The sequence below is a fragment of the Telopea speciosissima genome, chromosome 2, assembly GCF_018873765.1.
Source record: "Telopea speciosissima isolate NSW1024214 ecotype Mountain lineage chromosome 2, Tspe_v1, whole genome shotgun sequence".
NCBI lineage: Eukaryota > Viridiplantae > Streptophyta > Magnoliopsida > Proteales > Proteaceae > Telopea > Telopea speciosissima.
In genome coordinates, this window is record NC_057917.1 from 66,072,791 (window position 1) to 66,086,555 (window position 13,765).

At 39.3% G+C, this 13,765-nt stretch overlaps 1 protein-coding gene across 2 annotated transcripts; it reads right to left on the reverse strand.

Moving 5' to 3' along the window:
* Nucleotides 1–6,442: 6,442 nt before the first annotated feature.
* Nucleotides 6,443–6,938, reverse strand: LOC122652729. 2 transcript variants are annotated; one of them, XM_043846554.1, is made up of 2 exons: nucleotides 6,618–6,938; nucleotides 6,443–6,494 (listed from the first exon to the last, which is right to left on the reverse strand). In XM_043846554.1, the coding sequence occupies exons 1-2, from the start codon at nucleotides 6,921–6,923 to the stop codon at nucleotides 6,477–6,479; spliced, it is 324 nt and encodes a 107-aa protein (XP_043702489.1). In that variant the 5' UTR covers nucleotides 6,924–6,938; the 3' UTR covers nucleotides 6,443–6,476. The 2 variants fall into 2 exon arrangements, with proteins under 2 accessions (XP_043702489.1, XP_043702488.1); XM_043846553.1 differs by having other exon boundaries at nucleotides 6,447–6,494; nucleotides 6,606–6,938.
* Nucleotides 6,939–13,765: the final 6,827 nt, after the last annotated feature.

Below are 13,765 nucleotides of genomic sequence, written 5' to 3' on the forward strand. Positions count from 1 at the left end.
TCTAAGAATCGACTCGTTGAAGAATCAACCAATAAGGTCATTACCAGGAAGGAGAGATGGGCGCAAAACCATACAGAAATGTTTCTTATTGAGCTTCAAATAACAAGAAAATCCGATCGAAGATCCGATCTGAGTTTTGGGAGAGTTCTTAAAAAGACGTTCAGGTGTCGCTGTTGGCTTCTAGTTGTCGCAACAGGGCAAGATTGGGAATTTGGGACAAAGCATGGAACGCGGGGTTCACTATTTATTTTCTTTCTAGCGGTGATGATGTGCTCAAAATGTCGAAAACTACCCATTCCTTGTGCTTTATTACCTTATATGATGTCAACCATATCCCTCCATCGCTGACGAAGTCCGTAATCTCTGTTTCGTTTGTCATAGGATTGTTGGGGTAGGGTTATCAACCGGTCGAACCGTTGATTTCAGTTGGCTCAAACTGAACCCTATCAATTTAAGGCCCTGGTATCATTATCGCGTGGTTGAATTAATTGGGTCATAGAATTTTTATCGTATGCGGTTCCCTGACCGGTGTGGTTCCCTAGTGCTTCTCACAAGAGGAGGGTGGACCCCACCCATGTAGAGTATTTGGTCAGGTGCCCAGGGTGGGTCCCACCCCCTCTTGTGAGAGGCACTAGGGAACCGCACCGGTCAGGGAACCGTAGACGATAACGATTTGGACCTCATAGGCAACTCATATACATGATTATATTTCTTTGGTTGATTACTGGTTTGCAATTGGGCTATAATCGACCTTTAAGCGAAACGGATTGCAAACAGGCAATAAACAAGTTGATTAAGCTATACACTGGTTAATCGGGCTATAAACGATTAGTCTCGATTAGTTACCAGTATTAGTTGGTCCCAATAAGGCACCCATCAGGCTACAACCAAACACTATGAACAACCAAATAATAATCAATCTAGGCTTGGCAACAGACCGTTTACTAACTGATTGGTCTGATTTCAAATTTTAACCGATCCACTTCGGTAAAGCCTATTGTTATGGGTCAGCTTTTGACACCCCTATATAGGGAAATCAAAATGAAGGTCGAACCCGAACAGGGAACCTATCAATTCAAACCAAATTCCTTATTGTTTCAATCATATTCTTGGTGTTTAAGAAATTCTCGAACAGTTTAGATTCAGTTTTGGCCATGCAAGCCCGCAAGAGGCCGGCTTAGATTCCGAGAACGCCTGCAAGCCATCCAGATGGACTCCCAGAGGAAGAGTGGATTCCACTTGGATGGTTTACAGGTTTACAAGAACATTCTCATACATGAACCCGAGCCAAGTCCACCCCGCAACTGCCAAGGTGCAACTTAATTGGTTAGCCTGGGCGGGATTCTTCACCCTATTCAGCCCAAGGGTACACAGAACCTCACCAGCCCAGCGTCCCTGCCCAAACTTCTGGTGGTGTTTCACAAAGCACAACCCAGATCCAGTCTGCTAGGAGTTAGACTCAACACTAACCTAGCCTGCCTAACTATAATAACTTTCTTGATTTGCTTTTCCACCAAAAAAAGTATATAAATTGCTTACAAAGAAAGAAAAGAATCAATCCCCTCACACCTGCTTGATGGGGAAAACCATGCACCTAACATCGTTAAGAAAGCAATTGTGGGGCTAACGGCTAACCAAAGGTTTTGCCTTAGAGTTTTCTTGAGATTAAAGGGAGGAGTGGGCCAGAATGATCAATGAGAAGATTACTATAACCAATTAAGGGTCGTGTACATATTCAACATAGTATGTTTTTAGTTTACTCGTGTGTCATTTTAATGCTTTAGGTTTTTTTTTGTTTTTTTTTTGGTATGAATGCTTTAGGCTATGTTTGGAAGCCAAGAAAAGAAAAGAAAAAACATAAAATAGCAAAAATCATGATGAAACAATGATTGATTTATGTATCTGTTGCGTCAAAAAATCGTCGAGCGGTCCTGCGAGTGCCGTCACCTGCAAGTGGACCAAAGGGGTCAATCAGAGAGAACCGGTGTGGTCCCGCCTAGGGCTCTCCGATGCCAAAGTTAGATCTCCTGGCGCAAAGCGGATGAATAGTGATTATTCAAGTATGAGTTTTGATGTCCCCTATGGGGTTGTGTACCTTTGCCTTTTATAGTAGCATATGGCGGTGTGGAGAGTCCCCGTTTGATTGACGATTGTGCGTTGAGTGGATAGAGACCCGGTAGCGGGGCTCTATCTCGATTGGCCATCTCCCGCGGGAGGGAGTGTCTGGTGGCATCGGGATCCTTGGTGGATAGATATCCGCGTGTGGTGATAACGTCCTTGGTGCTTGAATCCGTCGGATGACGTGACCTCTAAGGGTCTAGAGTCCTGGTAGTGACATGAGTCTTAGCGATACGATCGGGGTCGTAGATGGGTGGCCCCCACCTCGGTGCCCATGATCTCGCGCCGGGTGAGGCCGCGCCGGTGAGGAGGCGCGCTGGTGAGGCCGCGCTGGTGAGGTGTGAGGAGGCGCGCTGGGTGAGGCCGCGCCTAGGTGAGGCCGTGAGGAGGCCGCGCCGGGTGAGGCCGTGAGGAGGCCGCGCTTGTGTGAGGCGCGCAGCGAGTGAGGCCGCACTGGGTGAGGTCGTGAGGAGGCCGCGCCCGGTGAGGCCGTGAGGAGGCGCGCTCGGGTGAGGCCGCGCCTCGAGTGAGGAGGCCGCGCTGGGTGAGGCCGCGCGCCGGGTGAGGTGTGAGGAGGCCGCGCCTGGTGAGGCGTGAGGAGGCCGCCCCGGTGAGGAGGCCGCGCTCGGGTGAGGCCGCGCCTAGGTGAGGCCGTGAGGAGGCCGCGCTCGGGTGAGGCCGCACTGGGTGAGGTGTGAGGAGGCCGCGCCCGGTGAGGAGGCCGCGCTGGGTGAGGCCGCGCCAGATGTGTGGCCGCCAGTAGTGGCCGCCCCGAATGGTGCTTGGGACTCGGTTCGTTCCCCTTGGCTATGGGGCGGGTCGTCCTATGACACGTGGCGATCGTTGATTGGCCCTGTGAATATTGGATGTATCAGTATCTATCTTTCTCTTCAGATTCAAAATTTTTTTATTTTTTTCTTTTCTTGATTTCCAAACATAGCCTTAAAGAAGTTATTTATTTATAGACCGAGTTTTCCTTCAGCCACTGCGCCTTTGGATAGGTAGGTGAGGGTATTGCACCTGACATGGGGGGTATTATCGACTTCGGCCGATGAAAAGGATGTTTAATGATCCTAGAATGATGGTTGACACTTCAACCACAAGTGTAGAAAAACTTTCTCCTTCATTAAAACATGAAAATGCTATTTTACTATGAGATTCAAGTCTAGTAACTTATGTTAAAGTCAAACTAAAAAAGTTACATTTTGACAGAACTTTGAACTACCACTGTCTAGGACGATACATATTGAAATTTGAATACTCTGTGTAATTAAATGGACCCTCCCAACGGTACTTTTCAATAGGGTTGTAAACGGATCGGATTCGGCTTGGATAGTGTTAAATCTGCATCCGCATCCGATTAGCTTTTGGACGGATTTAGGTAATGCTAAGCGGATACGGACACAGATACGGATCGGATATTTTATCTGTTTACATGTAAATATAGTTTTTCGGATAGCTATAGCCTATCCGTATTCGTATTCGTTTAGCTTTCAAACGGATTCGGATAATGCTAAACAGATGCGGATGCGGATACGGAAACGGATTTCGGCTATTCATTTACATCCCTACTTTTCACCAAACAACTTCTTGAAAAGATATTTTTTGGTAAACAAAGCTTTAGTAATAAGAACGTGTACTACACATGGATTCTGAATTACAAGTTTTATGAAATCATGGAATGGAAATGAGTTAAACAGTTCCACACGTCAAGAACTAGGCCCTCTTGACAAGGGAGTTAGCCACGTTGTTTTCCTCCCTTAAATTAAAAGTGAAAATACATGAGTCCAAACTAGATGCCAAATGAGCTGTAACAGTCAAAGCCGTTGAGGCGTTACTCGTAGAGAGACCTTGCAACACTGCAGCATTTGACAGACCATTGCCCAATTGTGCCATTACTATTAGTGTTGCTTGATAGTTGAGAGATTAAAGATTATTATGATTCGTAACCGATTGAAGAAACTCATTGCCACTGGGAAACTGCTTGGCCCTTGTAACAGAAGTGTAACCACTCATTACTTGTAGGGATTAATGAGTCCCATAATGATCCTTAAGTGCATGAAAAGAGATGAAATTGTGAAAACTTATTCCCACTAAAAGATGCTGAAATTGATGAAATTGAAGGTATATAACCACTAGTCAACTATGGAGGTTGATAAGAATTAATTATTATAATAGAAAATGTGGTGGTGTAATCATTAGCCGCACGTTGAGCATTTAAATATGTAACTGTTTGAATAGAGTTACAATCATTTAATGCAAAGACCGGCAAATAATCCTTTTGTTGGATATTAATTCATATAAATGAGTAATAATACACTCATTTGTGTGTGTGTGATTACACTTCACTTTGTTGTTGTTTCATCAAAAAAATCCAGTCATTTGAGGCATTAAATGCAAAGTTGGTTTTAAAATGAATAATAAAATATGAAAAAAAATGGTCTCCACAATCCACATTGTTGGCATCATATGCCCTTTCAAAAATTCTTTCATCCCTAACATCATATGGGTCGAACCTTTGCGAACAATGTGATGCCCCCTCAGACTATTTCTCCATATCATGAAAAATTTGAGGGGTAAGACTCATTACAAGGCCATTAAAGCCAACATGCATAGGGCTTTTTTCTGAATACTAAAACTTTATCATGAACAATGTGACACCCCCTCCGACATGCCCCACCCTATGAGTATCGAGTGGTTTTTTTTCTTCTGAATGCTAAAACTTTTGATAGGGAGGTTGGATCAGGTTCTCATACAAGAATCAATAATTCTTGAACACCCTTGGACGTACAAATTGAATCCACTCACTCTTTTGGATTCCACCTGCACACCTAAGGACGTATGAGAATGATTTTTGTATGAGAAACTGATCTGTACACTTTTGATAGGAACCTATCCCATTACCACAGCCTAGGCCCTAGTAATATTAACTTAAATGCCCTCTCCTAAGTAAATGACCTATTCCATGTTCTTATTGATATTGACCATTTATAGGGTATGAGCACCTAATCTGTACTCTTTTGATAGCAACTTATCCCATTCCCACAGCCTAGACCCTAGTTTATTAACTTAAATGCCTTCTCCTAAGTAAAGGACCTATTCCATGTTCTCATTCACTGTGACCATTTATTAGAGGGTATGAGCAGGTTTGGAATCACGATAGGCTAGTCTTACCCGAATCCGGATCAGCTATCCACATGGGGACAGGTGGGGATAGATCTGACCCCTCCATGGGACATAGATCCTACACCCTAGAGGTGGGTCCCACACCCCCATGAAGGATTCAAATCTGTCCCCACCCGTCCCCATGTGGATAGCAAATCTGAATTCATCTTACCCAGCCCAATTTCCATCATCAGATAAAAATAAAAAAATAAAAATAAAAACAAAAACAAAAAAGAGCCAAGAGAAAGAGACATATTTTTTTTGGGAGGACATAACTGTAAATTTGAAAAGCGCTCCTCCTCCGGATATGCAGCTAGAATGTTGGATCATTATCTCAAAGTCTCAAAGTCTCAATTCTCGAGAAGGGGCTTAGTTCTAGGGAAATAATATTGTCCTAAAGGGGAGGGCAATATTATTAAGCATCATTGGTCAAAAAGATATATATACAATCTTGGGAAGGTCCTCGGAAAAAGAGACATGACCCAAGTGAGGATAGCGCAAGTGCCCACCTCGAAATGGAGTAGATACAAAACGTTTAGACAACATACAAAGATGGGAAAAGAGACCATCAAAACTTGCCGAAAGAAGCTTGACATCCAAGATGATGTGGAAACCTCAACCAGAGGCTACACCGCTACACTGAGGAGGGAGCTACAAAGTAAGGGGGCTTGATGTGATACAAGCGCCAAAATAATCTCATCCATATACCTGTTAATTAACCATAACCATTTAAGGGCGGAAAGAAAGGGCCTTCCAAATGAAGTTTTGAATCTTTGGAGTTATAGGTGAACTCCACAAAATCTTCCACATTGCATTAGGAATCATACTCAAGACCAGAAGCTAGATATGGTGTGAGATGAGGTTAAAACCCTAGACTCATTTTCAAGAACTCTCGTTGTCTTGCACATTTTTTAGTACACATGTGAACTGCTATACCCTTGACTACAAAACAATGTCATATTAAAAGGATAAAAAAATATACTTACAATTCCTTTTTAACCAACTTTAATTACAATAAGAAACTATGAAAAAAACAGAGAAACTGTGAAAAGTGAGAAAGACATTCTTTTTTATCTTCTCTATGGTTGGTAATTACCTACGAAACTGAGGGACATTTTCGTCTCACTGCAAATCCTTGCAAAAACGCTGCCACTACCTCTCTCTCTCTCAACATCGAAGATTGGAACCTGCCTTCACGAACACCATATCACCTGCAACCATATTTCAAATAAAACCCTTAAATCTAATGAAACCCAAGTGAAGAATTGGAATGAAACAGTTATAGATCCTTAATTAATGGAAGGGAAGGGAAGGGCATATACGTTGAAACCAAACTTGTGTCTCCTTCCATGGCGTTTCGCCTTGAGCTTAGCCAACATATCCTGATCGCTACATATCTCACCAGGAGAATTCAAGAACACAGTGCGTCTAACCGGAGGTGACCACAACCCACTCTGTTCGTAATCGAAGTCGAATTCCGATACATCGGCGAACTTTCCCAGAAGCCGATCCGACACCGACTTGGCAACTATCTGAACCTTAATTACCTTTGTAGGTGATGAAGATGAAGGCGAAGAAGAGAATCCTTCACTGCAGAATGAAGGTAATGGAGATGAAGAAGAAGCTTCAGAGCTACACATTTTATTTTTGGTCGAGAAAGACCACATCAAATCAGATAAGCTATATAGAGGGAAGAGATGTGTAAGGGTGGGTGATATGATTAGAGAAATATATTTGGTAATTTTTGGTTTCAGAGATTTTAGATTTAAAAGAAAACTTAAAAAGGAATAATGGGAACTTCTGCAATTCTCAGAGGAAACCCATTTGAGATTGGATTTCTATCTTAATCATATAAAGCATCAGTATATATTCATTTGAGAGCATGGTTCTAAGTATCAGTATCGTATCGGGCGATATGTATCAGTTTTGTTAGTCACTGACATCGATACTGTGCCGATATCATATCAGTAACATGATACAGACAAGGGGTAAAATGATTAGAAAACTCATTTTCTAAGGAATTTCAAGAGTAAATTTGTCTGATCCCAATCAATACTGTATCAATATCGTATCAATTTTACATGTTGTTGATACCCGTTCCAATACTGTGTACTAAAACCATGTCCGAGAAATGGGGTCAGCATGGTTTGGATCGGTGCAAAGTGGTGGGGTTCATGAAGGACAAGGGTTGTTGATCATAAAAAATAATTTAATACATGGAAACAATTAAAAAAAATTTTGTTTATATTTTAATTTTCAAAAAATATTTAAATTCTTTGTCGAGAAAGGAACGAAATGGGCCAGCAAAAATATGTTGTGACGTGCATAAATTCATTAAAAATATAAACCGCCATTGAAGGCTGGAAGAGGTATTCTGATTTTATATGATAGAAGGGAATCAGAATGTGATTTCTGATGCCATCTACTGAATGTACAATCTTTTATTTCTAATCATGGTGTTATGTGGTGGGCTAGTGGCCATGTACTGAATGTACAATCTTTTTATTTCTCGTCGTGGTTTTGGTGGTTAAGAAAATTAAAAGAAATAAAAAATTGTAAATTCAGTAAGTGGCCACGAGTCCACCAAGGTTTTAAAACGAGGAATCGGACGATGATGATTTCGATTTGGATTCAATCGGAATTGGTTGAAATCGGTCGATCTTCAAGAACCCTAGAGTCAGTCTACAAATCCCAAACCAGTGGAAATTACTAGGGGTGATGATGGTAGCTAGTGACGGTGGCAATGGCAATGGCGGTGAGGATTTGAATCCTCTGCGGTCTGGGGTTGTGTAGACCACTACATTGGATTTCATGCCAATCCAATGATTAATAGACGAGCATAATTCAAAATTCAAAATTCAAAATGGTTGAAGCTCGTCTACAAACCATGGATTGGCATGGAATACGACGTGGTGGCCTAGGAGTAGAGTGCAATATGGCGGCCACTCAATCAACTCCAAGCCGCAGAAGATCCAAATCCAAGCAGTGAAGGTTACAAAATAGAGTAGATTTTGATTTTATATTACTTTGAACATGTCAAATAACACATTTACCACTGTTATTAACACACACTCATTAAAATGTAACGCACAATTTACTTGAAATTGGTTTAAATTTCAATATTGAAACAACTCCTCAACTATTTCATTATTTCAAATGAATTGAAATAGAAATCATATCAAAATAGAACCTTATCCCATTAAAAATTAAATATTGAACTGCCCATTTATGATCTAATTATAAACAGCCATTATGATTCCATTTATTGGAGTTCTTGGTTTCTTTGGCTCCCTTCATGCTTTGGCAGTCAAGAGTCAAGACTACACCATTAATAAGGTCCTAGGTCTTAAACGATTGATTTGAAACTTGAGAGTAGAACTCTTTAAAGTGAGACAGAGACCATTAATTCTTTTCAATTGCATGGTACCTTTCTCTCTCTCTCTCTCTCTCTCTCTCTTCAAATATCAATATTTTCGTTTCTAATAATTATAAATGGGATAAAATAAACGTTGCAAAGCCGGGTGAACTTTCTTCACCAAATCACAATCTTTTGCCGCACGGCAAACATGGATAGACTTGGGTAGGTTCATTTGATAGAGGAGGATCTCTCACTAATCTCACGAGTCAATTTCAACCTTAAACAAACACAAAATTGGTTTAAGACTTAAAAGATTCAATGTTTCATGATATGAAATGTAAAGAGTATCATATTAAAAGGGCCTTCATTAAAGAAGGCATTTGATTAATTAGATTTGAATGTGGGTCTATTAAAGAGGAAAGAAGAAAAATAGTTGATTAATGCTCCTCAAAAGTTAATATATCTAATGGGATTGCTGTCCGGTCGCATGGCCCCTGCACCAGTGTTGAGTCAATGAGAATACATACATGGGTCTCAATAAGGATGGGATTTTTTTATTTCATAGGGAGGGATGGTAATTGCGCACACTACTGTGTCTGAGCATGATCCACCCGACTAAACAACGTTCTTTTTCCCACATCTAATGTAGCATATATTCCAATAAGAGAAGTCTCTTTTACACTCCACATTCGATAAGGCTTTCGAGATGGCTCCCTAATTAGTCAACCATTTTTGAGCCACAAAGATGGTTAATCTTTTTGCAAACCTGAAAAGGAAGTTTTTGTAATCATTTTCTTACATGATTGTACAAACAAATTAAATTTCTTACTCTATTTAGTAATGTTATTTTTTTAGATGTGATTTTTATTTTAAATTTTAAATTCAAGGGATTTTGATGCAAATTAAAGTGAAATTTAATAATCAAATAAGGAATGATTTTGAGTTAGTGACATAAAATTGTAGATTAATAATTACAAAAGTTTCTTCATTAGATTTAAAATGTTCACTTTCCTTCTTTTTAATTCTCCTGGCAGCCAAACGGAGCCATAGTTTTATGTCACTCTGAAGAACTAATTTAAGTACTTCTTGGTCCAGCCCACCTTGGGCCAAGCCCATGAATAACCCCACCCCAATGTTCCAAAGGAATGCTCTTCCAACTTTTAAATTTCTCCACCAATGCCTTGCTCCTCTAATGGCTTCTATCTCTTCTTCTAGCTTTCTTTCTTCCTCTTTATATGTAATGTTATTCCATTAAAAGAAAGTAGTTTTGGAACCCCATTCTTGTGTATGATCTTTGAGATCACTTTGGGAGTTGAGTGAGTTTTCTTTTGTTGGATGAGTTAGTCCCCAAACCATTCACATATCCTTGTATGCTCCTTCGTTGTTAATGGAATTTTTCTGCTTTATTTATTTATTATTATTATTATTTTGTAAAATTTTTTCAGCTTGACCTACATCAACTTGGTATCAAAGCATGCTCTGATCTTTGAGTTTGTTCGGCTTCACAATACATTTTATCGAGAAATTATTAAAAGCTAAAGGGACATTAGATCTCCTGATACCATCTCTACAAAATATTCTCCAAATATTTTCCATGAGTGACAAATATTTACATATTTCTAACTTATCCATAATCAAGTAAAAGAGTTATGGTAAACAGTTCTTTGAGCCGTCAGGGGAGGATATACTACCATCCTCCCTCTCTCTCTCTCCTCCTTCTCACATGAAATGACATTGATGTACTCTTATGTACGAAACCATTCCCTCGCACTTTATTGGTGTGCTTCTCTATACTGCTTGCTCAAATTAAGAACCTTCTCCCATAAGAAAGATGAAGTAAGATGTTAGAGAGAGAGAGAGAGAGAATGGTTAAATGAAGAAAAGGTGTTGAGTAAGATCTACAGATGCATTCAAAGACCATAATTGGCAGCATGTACGTCCTATTTTAAGCCTTTTCAACTACTGGTCGGATGTTATTCAATCAGTATTTGATTCCATAGATCAAGAAGGACCCACGGAGAAGATTTGCTAACAATGAGGGTTGTTTTCTTCCTAACGAACGCCTAAATTCGTATAATATGACAAATAATGATATTTTTTTAATTTATTAATATCTTTTAAATATAATGATGTCTTATATTTTGTCAAGAAACTATTAAAAATCAAAAGGACAATAGATCTTCTAATGATTCTCTAAATACTTGAAAAAATGATAAATCTATGCATTTTTCTAACTTAACTAAATCAAGGGAAAAAATTATGGGAAAAGGTTCTCTCAGTTTTCAAGGGACGGTACACTAGCATCTCTCTCCTCACATGAGATGACATCGCTGTCAATACCCTCCTATGTAAGAAACCATTCAATCATAATTTTTTGAATTTATAGCGAGGCAATTTCTTAATTCACATATGTATATATACCCATGCATACATACATCATTCCGACAACTAATCAGCGTGGCTCTCTGGATTTTCAAAGTTATGTTTTATCACATGAAAATTTTTGATACCACTGAAATTTGAAATGTGAGTAGAAGACTTAGGGCCCCTAATAGGGGTCGAACTGTGCACAAAATTTGAAATATCAGATGTAAGTTTTGATTTTTTTTTTTCAATGGATATGTAGGAAAGATTTCTGCCATTGGAAGTTGGAACCACGCTCCGGAAGTTATGAGATATGTTTTCTATTGAAAGAAAGACATTTCTTAGAGGTAAGAGAAAATTAAAGACAATCAAGAGAAGAGAGTCCGTGACAAATACTATATGGTTTTTTAAGTCTCTAACATGCGACACAGCTAGAAAAACAACAGACAGATGTGGACCCACTATAGATGTTACTAGCTAGGGGTGAAACATGGCTGGATTAGCTAGGCATTGTCTCTTGTGTGTGAGATAGAGTGGTCTTTTTCCATTCTATGGTTTCATGATTTATGTATGAACGAGGTCTCTAGTTAGTAGATTCGGATTCAGGAATTATTTGAATAAAGAACTATTCAGAATGATTCGTTTTGTTAATTTAAAATTTCGGTCAAAAAAGAGGTAAAAAAAAACGGACATAATAAAATTCGGATTCGAATTCGGATTCGGGAATTATTCGTTTACCAAAATAAAAGTCGGGCAAAAATTTCGGACGTTATTTTAAATATTTATAGTATCTGTTTAATATTATCAATCAATTAACATACTTACATTAAATACAAGTAACATAAAATTGGGAATACAAGCATTTATACTCTACTAATTCCATCATCCATAAAAGCATAACAAGAATTACAATGATTTAAAACATAACAAAAATCAAAATCATAACATTTAGTCTACCTAATTCTATCATCCATGCAAGTGTAATATTCATGCATGGCACCAGATGGGGTACCATTCATCCATTTATAAAACAATTATTAACTCAAAGGGAGCTCCTCTGTTTTCCATGATTCATGGTCTCATAGGAGAATTCACAGGTGGAACTCTCTCAATATAATAACTACCTCTAAGGCTCTAAGTTACCTTCATGGCTTCACATGAGACACACACAAAATAAAAATAAAAAGAATAATCATAATTCTGTCATTCTAAAATGAAGAAGATATTTTGTTACCTTCACGGCTTCACATGAGTACATGACACACACACACAAATTAGAAAAAGAGAATGTCATTCTGTCATTCGAAAATTTCTCCTACAGAGATTAGAGACTAGAGAGTATTGTATTAGTTATTTTATTTTATTTTATTTTGTCAAAAAAGTCTCTTTCTTACTAACTATTTTTATCTCTAATTCTCTATTGCGAATCTTACTGTCCCCACGGCTCCCATACAGGCATACAACTATACTCCAAAGTTCCAAACACGTCTGGATTTGAGCAAGATTTCGTATTTTCGTTTATCTTTATTTATTTTCCAGTTCTTCGATGGATCTCGATCTCGATTGTGGAAGAAGATATTTTTCAAGTAAAATTAAAACCCATCAATAACATTGAGTCACTGACTAAGGCTGAGAAAATACTTACAGAGGCAGACGGAGAAGAGAGTCTCGCTGGCTGAAATCTGAATATAGACGGAAAAGAAGAAGGGGGCAGAGGATCAATAGCTTCAGAAGTTCACATGGAGTGTTCCTGACGCTGAAATCTCTGAATCGGGTAGATCTATAGATAGGATGTGGCATGTGGGACGAGAGTCACGAGAGACGAGAGTACAAGATAGCAGTTGCAGCCGTGCAAGTAACAAGCTTGCTGCTTGTAGTGGTGGCCTGAATCGGAGAAGAAGAAGAGCGCAACCATCTTTGAGTCTTTGACTCTGTCTCTCTCACAGTCTCACGGAGTCATGGACTCATGGTAAAACCGTAATTAGGTTAAAGGGGTGTGACCGTGTGAAAGTGAAACCTAACGGAATGCGTATTACGGAATTACGGGGATGGGAATTATGGGATTCATGGATTTTTTTTGAGTTTTTTTTAATTAACTGAATTATTCGTATATAATTCGGTTCGGCAGAATATATCGCATTTTTTTAAATAGTTCTAATAAGTCGCGACTTTTTCCGATTTGTATTTTTAAATCGTATCCTGCAAGAATTAATCGTATTATTCGAAATAGTTCGGTTCGGCCGAATTATTCATGAATAATTTGAGAAATTAAATAACTAGGATGAGGTCATTGGTTGTACACACCCTAGAAATCAGTAAAATTCCCCTTTACCCCCCCCCCCCCCAAAAAAAAACATGGCTGGGTTAGGTCGGGTTTTTTAAAACCCAAGCCCAACCCGACCCTGAGATTAGGGTAAGATATCTTAGTCCGGCTCAACCTTGCCCTGATTGGTCCTGATCGTGCCGGGTTGATCCTGATTGATCCTAATTATATGTATTTAAAAAAAGGTAAAAGATCTCTGTTCGGGAGTGTGGCCTATGCCAGCACTCCCATGAGTCTATCTCTCTCCTCCTCCATATGAAAAGACACCTCTGCCCCTTGTTTTAAGGAGGAGAGAGATAGACACATGGAAGTGCTGGCGGAGGCCACACTTCCATACAGAAAACTGCTTCCCTTAAAAAAAAAAAAAAGAGATACATGTTTGGCATCGCATCTTGAACACATACAACTTTGTCTCACAATTCTATAGATAACGAAAG